The sequence below is a fragment of the Phyllobates terribilis genome, unplaced genomic scaffold (genome assembly GCF_046119375.1).
Source record: "Phyllobates terribilis strain yellow unplaced genomic scaffold, ASM4611937v1 Scaffold_11__3_contigs__length_659146591, whole genome shotgun sequence".
Lineage (NCBI taxonomy): Eukaryota > Metazoa > Chordata > Amphibia > Anura > Dendrobatidae > Phyllobates > Phyllobates terribilis.
The window spans coordinates 584,975,403-584,992,414 of record NW_027362771.1 but is presented as its reverse complement, the minus strand read 5'-3'; the positions used below and the strand labels follow the sequence as shown (position 1 = coordinate 584,992,414).

The window sequence follows — 17,012 nt, the reverse complement described above, 5'->3', positions numbered from 1 at the left end:
CCAGAAACGTGAGGTGAACTGTACCCCACGATCCGACACGATGTGGAGGGGCAGGCCATGAAGACGGAAGATGTGGCGGATAAAGTCTTTAGCCAGCTCGGGTGCAGACGGGAGGGCTGGCAGGGGAATAAAGTGAGCCATCTTGGAAAAGCGATCAGCGACCACCCAAATGACCGTACAACCGGCGGAGACGGGGAGATCAGTTATGAAGTCCATAGCAATATGCTGCCAGGGGGCAGCAGGCACAGGAAGCGGAAGGAGGCGACCGGCTGGCAGCTGTCTCGGGACTTTGTTGCGGGCGCAGGACACACAGGCAGAAACAAAGTCTATTACGTCCTTGTGCAGGGTAGGCCACCAGTAGTGCCGGGCAATAAGCTGGAGGGTCTTTTTCTGACCGGCGTGGCCAGCTAGTTTAGACGAATGGCCCCAGTGTAGGATCTTCTCCCGATCAGGTACTGAAACGAACGTCTTACCGGGAGGGAGACGATTTAGACTCACGGGAGCCACCTGCATTACTCTGGCGGGATCGATGATATGTTTAGGTTCTTCCTCGAGATCGGACACCAGAAAGGATCGGGACAAGGCGTCTGCTTTGACGTTTTTGTCAGCCGGGCGAAAATGAAGAACAAAATCAAAGCGAGCAAAAAACAAGGACCACCGGGCTTGGCGCGGGTTAAGTCTCTGGGCATGCTGGAGGTAAGCCAAGTTCTTGTGGTCAGTGTAAATTATTACCGGGTGAAGAGCCCCCTCGAGTAGGTAACGCCACTCCTCCAACGCCAGCTTGATGGCCAATAACTCTCGGTCTCCTATGGAATAGTTGCGCTCAGAAGAGGAGAAGAGTTTGGAGAAGAAGCCACAAGTTACCATTCTCCCGGAAGATGATTTTTGAGTAAGTACCGCTCCGGCTCCAGAGGAGGAGGCGTCAACTTCCAGGAAGAACTGCTTGTTGCCGTCCGGGCGATGCAGCACCGGGGCGGAAGAGAAGGCCTGTTTTAGGGAAAGAAAGGCCTCCTCTGCTTCGGGCGGCCACTCTTTGGGATTAGTACCCTTACGGGTGAGCGCGGAAATTGGGGCAGTCCGGGAAGAGAAGTGTGGTATGAAGAGGCGGTAGTAGTTAGCGAAGCCCAGGAATCGCTGAATGGCCTTCAACCCCTCCGGTCGAGGCCATTTCTCGATGGCAGACAGTTTCTCTGGATCCATTCGTAGGCCGGTCTGAGAAATAATGTAGCCCAAAAACGTAAGAGAGGTCTGCTCAAAGAGGCACTTCTCGTATTTAGCGAAGAGGTGATTCTGCCTGAGCCTGAGCAGGACCTGACGAACGTCCCTCCGGTGAGTCTGGAGATCCGGAGAGAAGACCAAGATGTCGTACAGGTACACCACTACGCAGGAGTAGAGATGGTCCTGGAAGATGTCATTGACCAACTCTTGAAAGACGGCAGGAGCGTTACAGAGACCAAAGGGCATTACCAGATATTCATAGTGGCCGTCCCGGGTGTTGAATGCCGTCTTCCATTCATCCCCCTGACGGATACGGACCACGTTGTACGCCCCACGGAGGTCCAGTTTGGTGAAGATTCTAGCCCCCCTCAGACGATCAAATAACTCCGGAATGAGCGGAAGGGGGTACTTATTCTTCACCGTGATCTGGTTAAGGCCTCTATAGTCTATACAGGGACGGAGAGAGCCGTCCTTCTTTTTGACGAAAAAGAAGCCTGCTCCCGCCGGGGAGGTAGATTTCCGGATGAATCCCCTGGCCAGATTCTCCTCAATATATTCGGACATCGACCGGGTCTCAGCAGCGGATAATGGATAAATACGCCCACGGGGAGGAGTAGTACCAGGTAACAGGTCGATAGGGCAGTCGTATGGTCTATGAGGGGGTAGTGTCTCTGCTTCCTTTTTATTAAAGACATCAGCATAAGACCAATAAGGAATCGGAAGTCCAGGTAGATTAGCTGGGGTAGGAGAAGGACGGACGGGATGGACGTGAACCAGACAGGTCTTATGGCAGTCCTGTCCCCAGCGAAGGACTTCTCCGGTCTGCCAGTCAAGCACGGGTGCATGTCTCTGGAGCCAAGGTAGGCCTAGCAAGAGGGCGTGGGAGAGTCCAGGCAGAACATGAAAGGAGATACTCTCAGAATGCAGCATTCCCACCTGCAGAGTAATGGATTCGGTGATGAGTTGGATGGGGCGTGGTAAGAGACCCCCATCCACGGCAGCAACAGACAAGGGTACAGCCAGAGGTTTGGTGGGGATGCGGTATTTCTCTACCAGGGACTGTGAAATAAGATTCCCGGCTGCTCCAGAGTCAAGTTGGGCTAGTTCGAAATAACGGTTCTCCCCGCAGACGATTGAGACTGACAACAGCAGAGATGGAGAGGATTTATTCTTGTCTAGGTCGACCTCTCTGAGCGAACCTAGACACAGGCGTTTCCCGACCTCTCCGGGCAGGTACGGATCCGGTGCTCCTTACTGCCACAGTAGAAGCAGCTCCCCTCGGCACGGCGTAAGTCCTGACGAGTTTTGACCATCTTGGTCTGGTCGACCTGCATAGGCTCAGGAGAGTGTACCTGGGTAGAGACGGAGGGAGTGACGGGTTTCTGAAAAGTAGGAGCTAGACGTGGTAACCTCCTCTCACGGGTGACCTCTTTGGCACGCTCCTGGAACCGTAGGTCAATCCGGGTGGCAAGAGTTATTAGGTCATCGAGAGTGGTAGGGATGTCCCGACCGGCAAGTTCATCTTTAATACGGCCGGACAGACCCTCCCAGAAGACGGATACCAGAGCGTCGTTATCCCAGGCCAGCTCCGAGGCAAGGGTACGGAACCGTATGGCATATTGGCCCACGGTGAGACTTCCCTGACGGAGGCGTAGCAGTGATGATGCGGATGAGGTCTTCCATCCGGGTTCGTCGAAGACTTTCCGGAAAGCCGTGAGAAAAGCAGGCAGGTTGGACACCAGGGGGTCTCCTCTCTCCCATAGAGGATTTAGCCAGGCCAGGGCCTCCCCGGTGAGATGGGACATGATAAATGCAATTTTGGCTCGGTCGGAGTTAAACTGGTGGGACAATAGTTCAAAGTGCAGGGTGCACTGATTTATGAAGCCCCGAGCCTGGGCGGAGTCGCCTCCGAAGCGAGGAGGTGCAGAAAGCCGGGGTCCGGGGTAGGATACCATGGTATTAGTGGGCAGCGGAGCTGCCGGATTGCGAGACATGGCACTGGCGGAGGTTGCTGGTGGAGCAGTCAGAGTGTCCAGGCGAGTATTGACATTCCGCAGGTGACCCAGGATGGACTCCTGTTGGGACCTTTGACGGGACAGTTCATGACACAGGTCCGAGAGCGAGGGAGCTTGGGTGCCACCGGGTTCCATGGCCCGAGCAAACTGTAACGGGTCTGGGAGGCGGAACCTCTGAGCTACTATACAAGGGGGCGGTCCTTGTAAGGGAGCGGGTGGCGACCAGGGAAGACGGGCAGGAAGTCACAGCAGGTGACCGGGACAGTCTCTGAGTGAACGGGCTGGAGGTCACGGCAAGTGACCGGGGCAGTCTCTGGATGAACGGGCAGATGGTCACGGCAAGTGACCGGGGCAGTCTCTGAATGAACGGGCAGATGGTCACGGCAAGTGACCGGGGCAGTCTCTGAATGAACGGGCAGATGGTCACGGCAAGTGACCGGGGCAGTCTCTGGATGAACGGGCAGATGGTCACGGCAAGTGACCGGGGCAGTCTCTGGGTAAAGGGTTGGTACGACCTGTGGCGGCTGATGATAGACGTGAGCTCCCAGGTGAGCAGGCGAGAGTCTCTGGATGAACGGGTGGTTACAGCATGTGACGGCGGAGCCTCCAGGAAGACCAACAGACAGGCGGCAGAAGAGCGCTCCCAGGTGAGCGGGCAGAAGTCTCTGGACAGGCGGGTGGTCACAGCACGTGACGGCAGAGCCTCCAGGTAGGCTAGCAGACAGGCAGCAGATGAGCGCTCCCAGGTGAGCGGGCAGGAGTCACTGGACAGGCAGGTGGTCACAGCACGTGACGGCGGAGCCTCCAGGTAGGCTAGCAAGCAGGTAGCAGATGTGTGCTCCCAGGTGAGCAGGCAAGCTGGTCCATAGACAGACTGACAGGAGTTGGAAGGCAGACCGTCGGACCTCAGGCAAGCAGGCAGGTGGCTGGAGTGCGCTCCCAGGTGAGCGGACAGGCTGGTCCTTAGACAGACTGACAGGAGTAGTAAGGCAGACCGTCGGACCTCAGACTAGCAGGCAGGTAGCAGATAATCAGGCAGGAATAAGACAGCAAGCTGGCAGGAATCTGGCAGGTATCTGGCAGGTAACTGGCAACGGGACCTGAGGGCTGAAGCAGAGTAGTGAACAGTGCAACAACATTGCTCGGGCACCTCCATTTTGGAGGAGGTGCCTTATATATGGTGAAGTCCTCCGGCCATTGGCCGGGGACTCCTTAGGACGGCGCGCGCGGCCCCTTTAAGAGGGAGGGAGAGCGCGCGCGCCCTAAGCACAGTGGCCGGGAAGGAGCGCGCGCTGCCAGCAGAGCGGGAGGAGGACGCCGGGCACGGAGCAGAGAGGTGAGGGGAACAGCGTCCCTGCCTAGCAGAGGGCAGGGACGCCGGCGCTACACAGGATTTCTGTACGAGTGGGCAGGGGGAAGCAGGACTCCCATGATTTCTGTATGAGTGAGCAGGGAGAAGAAGGACTCCCAGGATTTCTGTATAAGTTGGCAGGGAGAAGCAGGACTCCCAAGATTTCTGTATGAGTGGGCAGGGGGAAGCTGGACTCCCAGGATTTCTGAACAAGTAGGAAGGAGGAAGCAGGACTCCCAGGATTTCTGGTCGAGTGGGCAGGAGAAGCAGGACTCTCAGGATTTCTGTATAAGTGGGCAGGGAGAAGCAGGACTCCCAGGATTTCTGTTTGAGTGGGCAGGGGGAAGTAGAACTCCCAGGATTTCTGTATGAGTGGGCAGGGGGAAGCAGGACTCCCAGGATTTCTGAACGAGTAGGAAGGAGGAAGCAGGACTCCCAGGATTTTTGTATAAGTGGGCAGGGGGAAGTAGGATTACCAGGATTTCTGGTCGAGTGGGCAGGGAGAAGAAGGACTCCCAGGATTTCTGTACGAGTGGGCAGGGGGAAGCAGGACTCCCAGAACTTCTGTATGAGTGGGCAGGGAGAAGCAGGACTCCCAGGATTTCTGGTCGAGCGGGCAGGGGGAAGTAGAACTCCCAGGATTTCAGTATGAGTGGGCAGGGAGAAGCAAGACTCTCAGGATTACTGTATGAGTGGGCAGGGGGAAGCAGGACTCCCAAGATTTCTGTGCGAGTGGGCAGGAGGAAGCAGGACTCCCAGGATTTCTGAATGAGTGGGAAGAAGGAAGCAGGACTCCCAGGATTTCTGTATGAGAGGGCAGGGAGAAGTAGGATTCCCAGGATTTCTGTACGAGTGGGCAGGGGGAAGTAGGATTCTCAGGATTTTTTTACGAGTGGGCAGGGGGAAGCAGGACTCCCAGGATTTCTGTACGAGTGGGCAGGGGGAAGCAGGACTCCCAAGGATTACTGTATGAGTGGGCAGGGGGAAGCAGGACTCCCATGATTTCTGAATGAGTGGGCAGGGGGAAGCAGGACTCCCAGGATTACTGTATGCATGGGCAGGGGGAAGCAGGACTCCCAAACTTTCTGTATGAGTGGGGAGGAGGAAGCAGGACTCCCAGGATTACTGTATACATGGGCAGGGGGAAGCAGGACTCCCAAGCTTTCTGTATGAGTGGGCAGGGGGAAGCAGGACTCCCAGGATTACTGTATGAGTGGGCAGGGGGAAGCAGGACTCCCAAGTTTTCTGTATGAGTGGGCAGGGGGAAGCAGGACTCCCAGGATTACTGTATGCGTGGGCAGGGGGAAGAAGGACCCATGTTTCTGTTATGAGCCCTGGTTGCATTTAAACAGATATTTGCACTGGATTCCATCACAGACCAGTATTAATCCCAGGCTCAGCGCACCGCATATATTTCATGCTGCACTAATTAGAGGATCATTTCTAATGGGCAGATACCTGAGAAGTCCAGTTGCATGAAGGCGACCTCTTTGGCATGGGATCCGATTTTCTCCTTGTGTAGCAGCGTGATGGTGCCTCCTTACAGGTGGAAGCTGAGTTTGGCAAACACGTGATCTCTTTTATAAATGTATTCAGATTTGCAGCATCAGACGTGGGATCAAAAAAATCCTCAGTTTCTGGAGAACAAAAATAAAAAAATAAATGTTTGTAAGGACACTCGCATCCGCTTTGTGAAGGGACATCCCCACCGTACACAATAATGGCATATCAATAGTATATGTTATAGATATCTGACCCCAGCCGCCTCCCAAGTCTGTGGCTCTCTCCATTTACATTTACTTCTATTAGAGGAGTCTATTCGTAAAACAGCTGAGCATGCAATGGACAAAAGAAAAATGCTGCAAAGTTTAAAGGGGCTGTCCACTATGATAGGAGTCATTAATGGGCCTAAAGAGATGTAAAAATTAAATAACCATAATCACTTAGTGGACCTTTTCTCTGGTGTCCTCCACCGATACACTGGCTTTCTCCTCCAGAAATGCGACGTTGGCTGCCACTGGAAGAGGGAGACACCAGCAGCCGGGGTCCGGAAGGTACCTGTTTTTTTTTTATGTTTACACCGCCTTTTGCCCAATTAATAACATGTTTCCAATTCCAAGACTTTTCTTCTTGCTGCTGTTCTTGTGTGAACCGTTCTATATCCTCTGTACCTTCCTGAGGATTGTCATACCATGTGCCCCAGCCTGGGAACCATGCTGCTACCCTGGCTGCTGTTAGGACTGGGCACCGGGGAGCCAATAACAGGGTCCGATATAGGTTCTCACAGGAGATTAGCATTGGCATTGACACCAATTCACACAATCACTTCTGTGAAGAGCCGGGGTCTTCCGTGGGCGTAACACTACTAAGACAATACAGGGTGAGGGTAAAACAGCGTGGCAATACTTTATTGGATCACAAAACAGGCAATAAACACAGAGAACAGTCCCAGCAAATACCCAAGATGGTACAACATTACACAGTCTCACCCTTCCGCTCCGCCCGCCTGGGATAGAACAGCTGTGACTTTTGGACTTCCAGAGCCGACTACCTCAACCAGTGGCCTCCCACCCCCACCGAGAGGAGGTAGCGGCAAGCTTAGGAAGACGACAGTCCATTGAGGTACAAGGCCAGGAGACCGAGGATCCCACCCTTGCCTCTCTGAGAGTTTCCATGGGGCCAGATCACCGGCTGGTCCCACCTGGCAACCCAAAATAATATAACCATGGGGCCAGATGAGTTCATCGTCCCAACCTGGTCTCCCCAAACGTATCCATGGGTTCTCTGATGGTCACTGGAGCAGATCCTTATCTTCCCAGTCAGGGCCGATACCCTTAGGCCAGAATCATGTAGAATCCAAATCTGTGTCTCTCTAGATTGAGCCGGCATGCTAACAAGCTGCTGTTCTGACAAATGTCTCTGATCTTTGATTCTCCTTGTAAAGTCTGCCTGCTACAGAGGCATATGTCCCTTAAAAATAGTTACAATTGTCCTTTGATGCACACATCCACAGGTCAAGGATTAGGGAGGGTATTATTACACAGGGCTCAAGTCTCATTGTTTGTGCATTTAATCAATTTACATAGTGGCATAGCAGGGGGGGGGGGGGCTCCTTAAATCAACCTCTAGCTGGCTTTAGTACAATATGCAATTAGCATAGTAACAAACGCCATTGTTTCTCCCGGAGTCACTGTCCTTGAGCAGCCCATGAAGCTCTGCTCGCTCGGTATAATGTCAGCGCTGCGGCTGGGACTGGCGATCACACGGGAAACGTCACATTCCGGCTGAACAATCAGCGCTGAGTGTAATGGTTCATGTTACAATAAATGACGAGAAAATGAAACTTTTAGTCATCATAACAACATGAATTTTGCAGAATTTGTTGCCGCAGAGAAATATGTAAAAAGGTATAAAAGTGTAAAAAATATAATAATTTACAATTGTTGATGTTTACATTAAAAACTTAAGCAATTCCTCAAAAAAAAGCACCAAAAAGCCATGAAATCTGTATAGTTATTAAAAAAAAAAAAGCTCCTGTGATGTAATTATTCCTGGGCCTCAGTATAACGCGCACTGCAGCCGCCGCATTCTATTCGCAACAGTAGAAGAACTCGGAGCTGATGGAGGCGGGAATATAAAAAAAAAAATGCATAGAAACACGGCAGCCAATGACATGACAAAACAGATGTGACGTTGTCCAATCAGAGATGTTCTCATTGTGATGGGCAGTTCGATCGTCCAATGACGCGGCTTCTAGGAGGCTATTGGTTGCTTCCTAGCTCGACACTTTCCTGTTTGAGATTGACGTACCAATCAACGCTTGGAAAGAAAGTGGGTAGCCAATTAAATTTTGCCGTGAGGAGTTTGACAGTGATAGGCATTAGAATTATCCAATCGTAAACAAAGATGTTTTTGCTCTACAGTGATTGACAAGTCAGCTAACCAATAGTGGAAGCGATGCTGCCCACAAGGCTCGCTCGGATTGGTCAGAGGAGATACCTGGGTCATTGTGTAGGGATGTGCTCGGAGGGGGAGGAGCTGTCGCCGTCACGTGATACCAGGAGAAGATGGCTGCGCCGGTGGATGATGAGTTTGAGGATGCCCCAGATGTGGAGCCGCTAGAGCCCACCTTACTCAATGTGATAGAACAGCGCTCACTCAGGTGGATCTTTGTAGGAGGAAAGGGCGGAGTGGGCAAGACCACTTGCAGGTAGGGACTTGGGGTGGACTGAACCAAATGTGGGTTGGTGGGGTGGCGTGTTTTGGTGATATTTTTTTTTATGACGAGATTGAGTCTATTGGACGCTCAGTGTCATGTGACTGCGGGATCTGACCACATATTGTTCTGTAGTCTGTATCCATGGAGACGAATCAGTCTGCTTAGGAGCTGTGGGCACGAAACGGTAAGGCTTCAATTGGTAATGTGCTGCTGTTGGAGCTGTGAAACATGGTTGCAAAAATATACACGCCCTTTCAGTGAATGAGCTGGCCAGGTAGCACCCTAATGAGGGCGCACTCCCGCCGAGCACCACCAGGAGGTGGAACGCTCTGATCTTCCTGCCCGAACCCCGAGGGACCCCATTATTAGAGGGTTTGTCATAGGTGGCTGTGGTGTGAGGCCCCGCCCATTTATACAGGACACACCCACACCAGCCCATGCTGATTGGTGGTCTCTCCCACACTGAGCTGCGAGGCAGTGTAAAGAATGGGGGAGACAGCAGTGACCAGTCTGTGGGATCGGACCTGACACCTTAAAAGAGTTGTCCGGTAGTTTTAAAAATATGCCAGTGTGTTTTAATGATAAATAAAAGCTTATTTGTAATTACCTTGCACTGCTGATACTGCCTGTGAGTGGCGCCATCGGTGGCCGCTCACAGGCAGCACATGACCCCACGTGACGACAAGTGAGGCGTGACTCAGCGTTGGGGTCACCGCGGTGGCTGCTGGGTTGTGGGCGGGGTTATTCCCCTGCGTCACACCCAGCATCCACCGCGCGCTTTCCTAATGAATGGGGAGAGGGAGAGCTCGCTGTGGATGCTGGGTGTGACGTGCGGGGTGACCCCACCCAGCAGCCACCGGTGGAATGTGGAAGAGGGACCCCCGACTGCAGCTGCAACTTGTAGTGACGTCAGCGGATGTCAGAGCCAGCTGCAGCCGGGGGTCAGATGATGCCAGTGATAGCGCCACTCACAGGCAGAACCTGCAACAAAAGGTAATTAGAAAGAAGCTTCTATTTATCATTAAAACACACTGGCATATTTTTAAAAGTACTGGACAACCCCTTTAATTCTCCAGAAACATCTGAGCGTGGAGCGCCCATCATCCGGTCACTTGTGTCATTTGTCTGAAGTCTTACCTGGGATTGCTTTTGGTAGATACTAACAGATACTAACTACTGCATGCCAAGAGCAGCCCACCGCATCCCTGGACCGCCCCTGCAGGACCCGCCGCGTACTGGGAAGGCCCCACAAGACTTGCTGTTTGGTTGATGCTCTGACTCCCTGGATAGCAGTTTGGCCCTTGTCGCTCACATCTTTACAGTTTCTAATTTTTCCACATCACCTTGAAAGCTGCCAATCACTTGCCGCCTGATGTTCCCCCGGCAGGTGCCATTGTTAGACATCCAGAGCTCTGCGCTGCCCCTCTGTGGTGTACGGCGGCTGAGCAGTGTCTGTCTCCACAGCTGCAGTCTGGCCGTCCAGCTGTCTCGGATTCGGGAGAGTGTACTGATCATTTCCACGGACCCCGCTCATAACATCTCCGATGCCTTCGACCAGAAGTTCTCCAAGGTCCCCACCAAAGTGCGCGGCTATGACAACCTATTCGCCATGGTGAGTTCTCTCTTCTTATTTTCTTCCAGTGTTTAGCGATCTATATAATATCTATCCAGATAATTCCCCTTCCCCCCCACGTCTCGTGTGCAGGAGATAGACCCCAGTCTGGGGGTGGCCGAGTTACCTGATGAGATCTTTGAGGAGGACAATATGCTGAGTATGGGCAAGAAGATGATGCAGGAAGCCATGAGCGCCTTCCCCGGGATAGACGAAGCCATGAGCTACGCGGAGGTGATGAGGTGAGGCATCGGCACGTGTCCTCTGCTTCTTACCAGAGCACAAAGTGATCGGGGCAGTTTCCTCCCGGGACATTTCCCAGATGTTTGACTTTGCATCTTCCATGTAACATACAATTGCTGATTATGCCTATCTCTTTCAGGCTGGTAAAAGGGATGAATTTCTCAGTGGTGGTCTTTGATACGGCCCCTACTGGACACACGCTGCGACTCCTCAATTTCCCGACCATTGTGGAGCGAGGCCTGGGGAGACTCATGCAGATCAAGAATCAGATCAGCCCCTTCATATCCCAGGTAAAGCCGCTCCTCATCCATCAGCTGGTATCACTCTTGTACCCGCAGTGAGACCTAATAATAACCGCACCCTGCTGTCACTCCTCCTTCCCTCAGATGTGTAACATGTTGGGACTTGGGGACATGAATGCCGATCAACTCGCTTCCAAGCTAGAAGAGACTCTACCAGTCATCCGATCAGTCAGCGAGCAGTTCAAGGATCCGGTGAGATGTGCAACTCATGAGACGTAATATCAGCCTGCTATCTAATCTTACTCCTAAGAATACAAATAGGGGCACTATAATACTGCCCCTATGTACAAGAATATAACTACTATAATACTGCTCCTATGTACAAGAATATAACTACTATAATACTGCCCCCTATGTACAAGGATATAACTACTATAATACTGTCCCTATGTACAAGAATATAACTACTATAATACTGCCCCCTATGTACAAGAATATAACTACTATAATACTGCACCCTATGTACAAGAATATAACTACTATAATACTGTCCCTATGTACAAGAATATAACTACTATAATACTGCCCCTATGTACAAGGATATAACTACTATAATACTGCCCCCTATGTATAAGAATATAACTACTATAATACTGCTCCTATGTACAAGAATATAACTACTATAATACTGCTACTATGTACAAGAATATATCTACTATAATACTGCCCCCCTATGTACAAGAATATAACTACTATAATACTGCTCCTATGTACAAGAATATAACTACTATAATACTGCCCCCTATATACAAGAATATAACTACTATAATACTGCCCCCTATGTACAAGAATATAACTACTATAATACTGCCCCCTATGTACAAGAATATAACTACTATAATACTGCCCCTATGTACAAGGATATAACTACTATAATACTGCCCCCTATGTATAAGAATATAACTACTATAATACTGCCCCCTATGTATAAGAATATAACTACTATAATACTGCCCCTATGTACAAGAATATAACTACTATAATACTGCCTCCTATGTACAAGAATATAACTACTATAATACTGCCCCCTATGTACAAGAATATAACTACTATAATACTGCCCCCTATGTACAAGAATATAACTACTATAATACTGCCTCCTATGTATAAGAATATAACTACTATAATACTGCCCCTATGTACAAGAATATAACTACTATAATACTGCTGCTATGTACAAGAATATAACTACTATAATACTGCCCCCTATGTACAAGAATATAAATACTATAATACTGCCCCTATGTACAGGAATATAACTACTACAATACTGCTCCTATGTACAAGAATATAACTACTATAATACTGCTCCTATGTACAAGAATATAACTACTATAATACTGCTCCTATGTACAAGAATATAACTACTATAATAGTGCCCCTTTGTACAAGAATATAACTACTATAGTACTGCTCCTATGTACAAGAATATAACTACTATAATACTGCTCCTATGTACAAGAATATAACTACTATAATACTGCCCCTTTGTACAAGAATATAACTACTATAGTACTGCTCCCTATGTACAAGAATATAACTACTATAATACTGCCCCTATGTATAAGAATATAACTACTATAATACTGCCCCCTATGTATAAGAGCATAACTACTATAATACTGCCCCCTATGTACAAGAATATAATTACTATAATACTGCCCCCTATGTACAAGAATATAACTACTATAGTACTGCTCCCTATGTACAAGAATATAACTACTATAATACTGCCTCTATGTACAAGAATATAACTACTATAATACTGCCCCCTATGTACAAGAATATAATTACTATAATACTGCCCCCTATGTATAAGAATATAACTACTATAATACTGCCCCTATGTACAAGAATATAACTACTATAATACTGCCCCCTATGTACAAGAATATAACTACTATAATACTGCTCCTATGTACAAGAATATAACTGCTATAATACTGCCCCTATAACTACTATAATACTGAGAAAAGAAGTCCAGTGCTATAAGTCCATAAAATATCCATTCTTCATTTATTTCATAGCTTCAAATGGTATAAAATCCATTAAGTCACAGTCCAGACATTAAAAACATATGCGTTTCGATGCAAAGCAGTGCGCCTTAATCATTGAGAAGGATCTGATGGCCACTGAACATTTGACACTAGTTCACCATTCAGTCGCCACTCACCAGATCCGGCCACTAGATGGGATCAGCTGTGCAGAGAAACCTGGCAGGGGATTAACCCCTTACAGACTGAAAACACACATTACATCAAATATGCATTTCTCTATTCATAGAGGTAAATCAGATCCTGCCTGATATCATGTGGTGCCCCCTAGTGTTCAGCTGGTAGATCCACCAGGTTTCCCGGCTTATTAGTTTTCTTTTAATATCACCCCCCCCCCCCCCCCCTTGGATGGGATTTTTACCCTTTCTATGCCTGACACTTCAAAAGAAGACACATCACCTCCATGTCTATTAATAAAATGTTTGGAAATTGCTGAGCTTTTATTAATGATTTTGCTGATGGCGTCTGAGAGGTGACGTCTTCTCCTGATTTTCAGCGGCCCCCCTGTACAGCCGACACATTGGAGGTCACACAGACCGCATCGCACAGTATACACCACGCTGCTTGTGTTGCAGTTTATGTAGGAATTAATCATATATTCTTTTTTTATTTGCACAAGAGACAGATGTTTTAGTATTCTTCATATCCTCGCAGCAGGTGCAGATATTGAGCCCGCACTTGCAGGACCCTCTAGTACGGAGCCAATTCTCCTTTTTATTATTGTTATCATTGAGATAGCGGCTGGAGACAGAATTTCTCCTAAAGTGGAGGCTTTTTTTGCATTAAATGTCACAGGATTTGTCAGGATTTTCTCCAGTTTTTTATCTTGATATAATATAGGTAATCTTTTTTTTTTTTTAATAAAAATCCTGTTCCCAGGCTGCCAGATATAAATTTGCAAGCGGCAGCGAGAACCCCGCACCCATCGGTGCTCCACCAGCCTGTAAATAAAAGCCTTTATTGAATGAAAAATAATTATGGTTAAGTAAAAGCTCTACCCCCATCACTATGAACGCTTGGATTGGTTTTTTATAATTCCTGTATTTATCCAAGTGTCTGGATAAAATCTTCAAAGACCGGTCGTGGAGCAGCGACGGGTACAAGGACTCGACGTCGCAGGCAATAAAAATACAAGTCTCAGACTGCCGAAAACCATCAAGAGATGAGATGAGATGTTTAGAGTCTCTTGTATCCTGGGATTTGTTGTACTAAAGGCTGTAGATACATGTCCAGCCAGGCATCAGCTTTTCTCCCACACTCCTATTCTGGCCACAATCGGCCTCAAAGGTGGAGGAAAAATGTCCTTATGAATTTTTGGAAGGGAGAGCAGGATTGGAGTAATAGGGCACTCTACATATAGATCTTCTGATAGTTTTGGGCTAATTGCCGCCAATGCTATACCTTCCGACAGAAGAATTTTACATTTATTCTGAAACACCTCCGCAGGATTATTATTCAGAGGTCTGTAAATGTCCTCATTCTGAAGCATATTCTGGTTTTACTTCTTATAAAGACAAGAGGACAACAGCGCCCCTTTGCCCGCCCTTCTGATGGTTAGATTGGTGTTTATTTTCAGCTCTTTCGGGGCCTGTTTTTCGCCTCTGCTGAGATGATCTCTTGTCTTTTCATGGCTGGTGTTTTCCTTCAAACTGATCAAATACTGCCCCCTACAGTGAGGATTGGTGCTTGCTGACGCCGCCTTATCTCGTACACAGGAGCAGACCACCTTTATCTGTGTGTGTATTGCGGAGTTCCTGTCTCTCTATGAGACTGAGCGGCTGATCCAGGAATTGGCCAAGTGTAAAATAGACACACACAATATTATCGTCAACCAGTTGGTGTTTCCTGACCCCGAGAAACCGTGTCGTATGTGTGAGGCCAGGCACAAGATTCAATCCAAATACTTGGACCAGGTAGGTAACACACGAGGATGGAAGACCCATTATTTTTTTTTGCATTCAGTTCAAACAGTTAAATGTTGTTTTACCTGCAAATATGGTGAACCGGAAAATGTGTGGGTGCGGAGGCTTTCATATCTGGGATGCAGCAGCCTTCTTGTCTTTTTGGTGCGGCGGCCTTAATGTCTGGGGTTCAGCGGCCTTCGTGTCTTTTTGGTGCGTCGGCCCTCATGTCTTTGTTGCGGCGGCCCTCGTGTCTTTGTTTCGGCGGCCCTCGTGTCTTTGTTTCGGCGGCCCTCGTGTCTTTGTTTCGGCGGCCCTCATGTCTTTGTTTCGGCGGCCCTCGTGTCTTTGTTTCGGCGGCCCTCGTGTCTTTGTTGCGGCGGCCCTCGTGTCTTTGTTGCGGCGGCCCTCGTGTCTCTGTTGCGGCGGCCCTCGTGTCTCTGTTGCGGCGGCCCTCGTGTCTGGGGTGCGGCGGCCTTCGTGTCTGGGGTGCGGCGGCCTTCGTGTCTGGGGTGCGGCGGCCTTCGTGTCTGGGGTGCGGCGGCCTTCGTGTCTGGGGTGCGGCGGCCTTCGTGTCTGGGGTGCGGCGGCCTTCGTGTCTTTGTTGCGGCGGCCTTCGTGTCTTTGTTGCGGCAGCCCTCGTGTCTCTGTTGCGGCGGCCCTCGTGTCTTTGGTGCGGCGGCCTTCGTGTCTCTGTTGCGGCGGCCCTCGTGTCTTTGGTGCGGCGGCCCTCGTGTCTTTGGTGCAGCGTGTGTAATACCTCTCTCCGCCACTAGGCATCACTCTATACCTGACTGTCCCGTGTACTGACCGCTGTCTCTTTCCCATAGATGGAGGATCTGTATGAAGATTTCCATATTGTGAAGCTTCCTCTTCTCCCTCACGAGGTTCGCGGGGTGGAAAACGTCAACACCTTCTCTAACCTTCTCCTCGAGCCGTACAAGCCCCCCAGCGGGAAATGAGATTTGGGGGTGACCCTGGGTTGCCATCCTCCTCTGTGTATGAGGCACCAGACACGTCGTCCTGTCTTTTGTCCCCACTCCCACAGCGTCATTTTCTTTTTTAATTATTTTGGCAGGGGTATATATTTATTTTCGGATTTTGGGGACCCGTGCGCTTTGGTCATCGTGTCCCTTTTTTTGTCTGTTCATCTCACATCACCCATAAGAAATCTGCACCTCGGGTCCGTATGGCGCATGACTGCAGCCTGGAGTGACGGAGCGGGGACCCCTGCACCTGTGTCTCCCCTAAATGTCGCCCTCTAGAGCTCGAGGGCAGGAGGAGCATTAAACTCTGTTTATATAAAATATTGCTGCGTTGTGTTATGATTATGGGGGTAGAGATCAGCAGTGGCCACGGCGCCCCTGCTTCGGCCGCAGTGCTTTCCAGCATCACCGGCCCCTCTCCAGACCGAGCCGGCGGAGGTTAGGTGGTCTTACCCCTATGTATGAGGCTATGTGACAGCTCCGGCTCTGCCTCCCCCTCCCCGCATCGTTCAGGTGCCCCCTCTGCGCTGTTTTGAGTGCTGCCAGCACACTGTGTCTCTGTCCTCCGCCCCTCTGTGTTTTCATTTTTATGCTTAATTTGCGTTAAACAAAGCAGCAGCGGGGGGCGGCGGAGACAGAGCGTTCTGGGCAGAGTCCGGCAGCCTCCGAGCACCTTACATAACCCAGTGCAGACCCCCGCTGCAGAGCCACTGACCCCCACTGCAGAGCCGCAGCTCATTACCAAGGCCCCAAACACTGCCACAGACGGGCCCGGACATGTAGTGAGCATGAGGGGCTGAAATACACTGGGCGTGCAGACAGTATCACACTACAAAAGGCTGAGATACACTGGGCATGCAGACAGTATCACACTACAAAAGGCTGAGATACACTGGGCATGCAGACAGTATCACACTACAAAAGGCTGAGATACACTGGGCGTGCAGACAGTATCACACTACAAAAGGCTGAGATACACTGGGCGTGCAGACAGTATCACACTACAAAAGGCTCAGGTACACTGGGCGTGCAGACAGTATCACACTACAAAAGGCTCAGGTACACTGGGCGTGCAGACAGTATCACACTACAAAAGGCTCAGGTACACTGG

At 49.9% G+C, this 17,012-nt stretch overlaps 1 protein-coding gene across 1 annotated transcript; it reads left to right on the top strand.

Annotated features, from left to right (window-relative positions):
- Positions 1-8,589: 8,589 nt before the first annotated feature.
- GET3 (guided entry of tail-anchored proteins factor 3, ATPase) lies at positions 8,590-16,224 on the top strand. Its single transcript, XM_073650963.1, has 7 exons — positions 8,590-8,794; positions 10,268-10,415; positions 10,509-10,657; positions 10,798-10,948; positions 11,045-11,152; positions 14,730-14,927; positions 15,746-16,224. Exons 1-7 carry the CDS (start codon positions 8,652-8,654, stop codon positions 15,875-15,877), a joined length of 1,029 nt encoding a protein of 342 aa, XP_073507064.1. The 5' UTR covers positions 8,590-8,651; the 3' UTR covers positions 15,878-16,224.
- Positions 16,225-17,012: the final 788 nt, after the last annotated feature.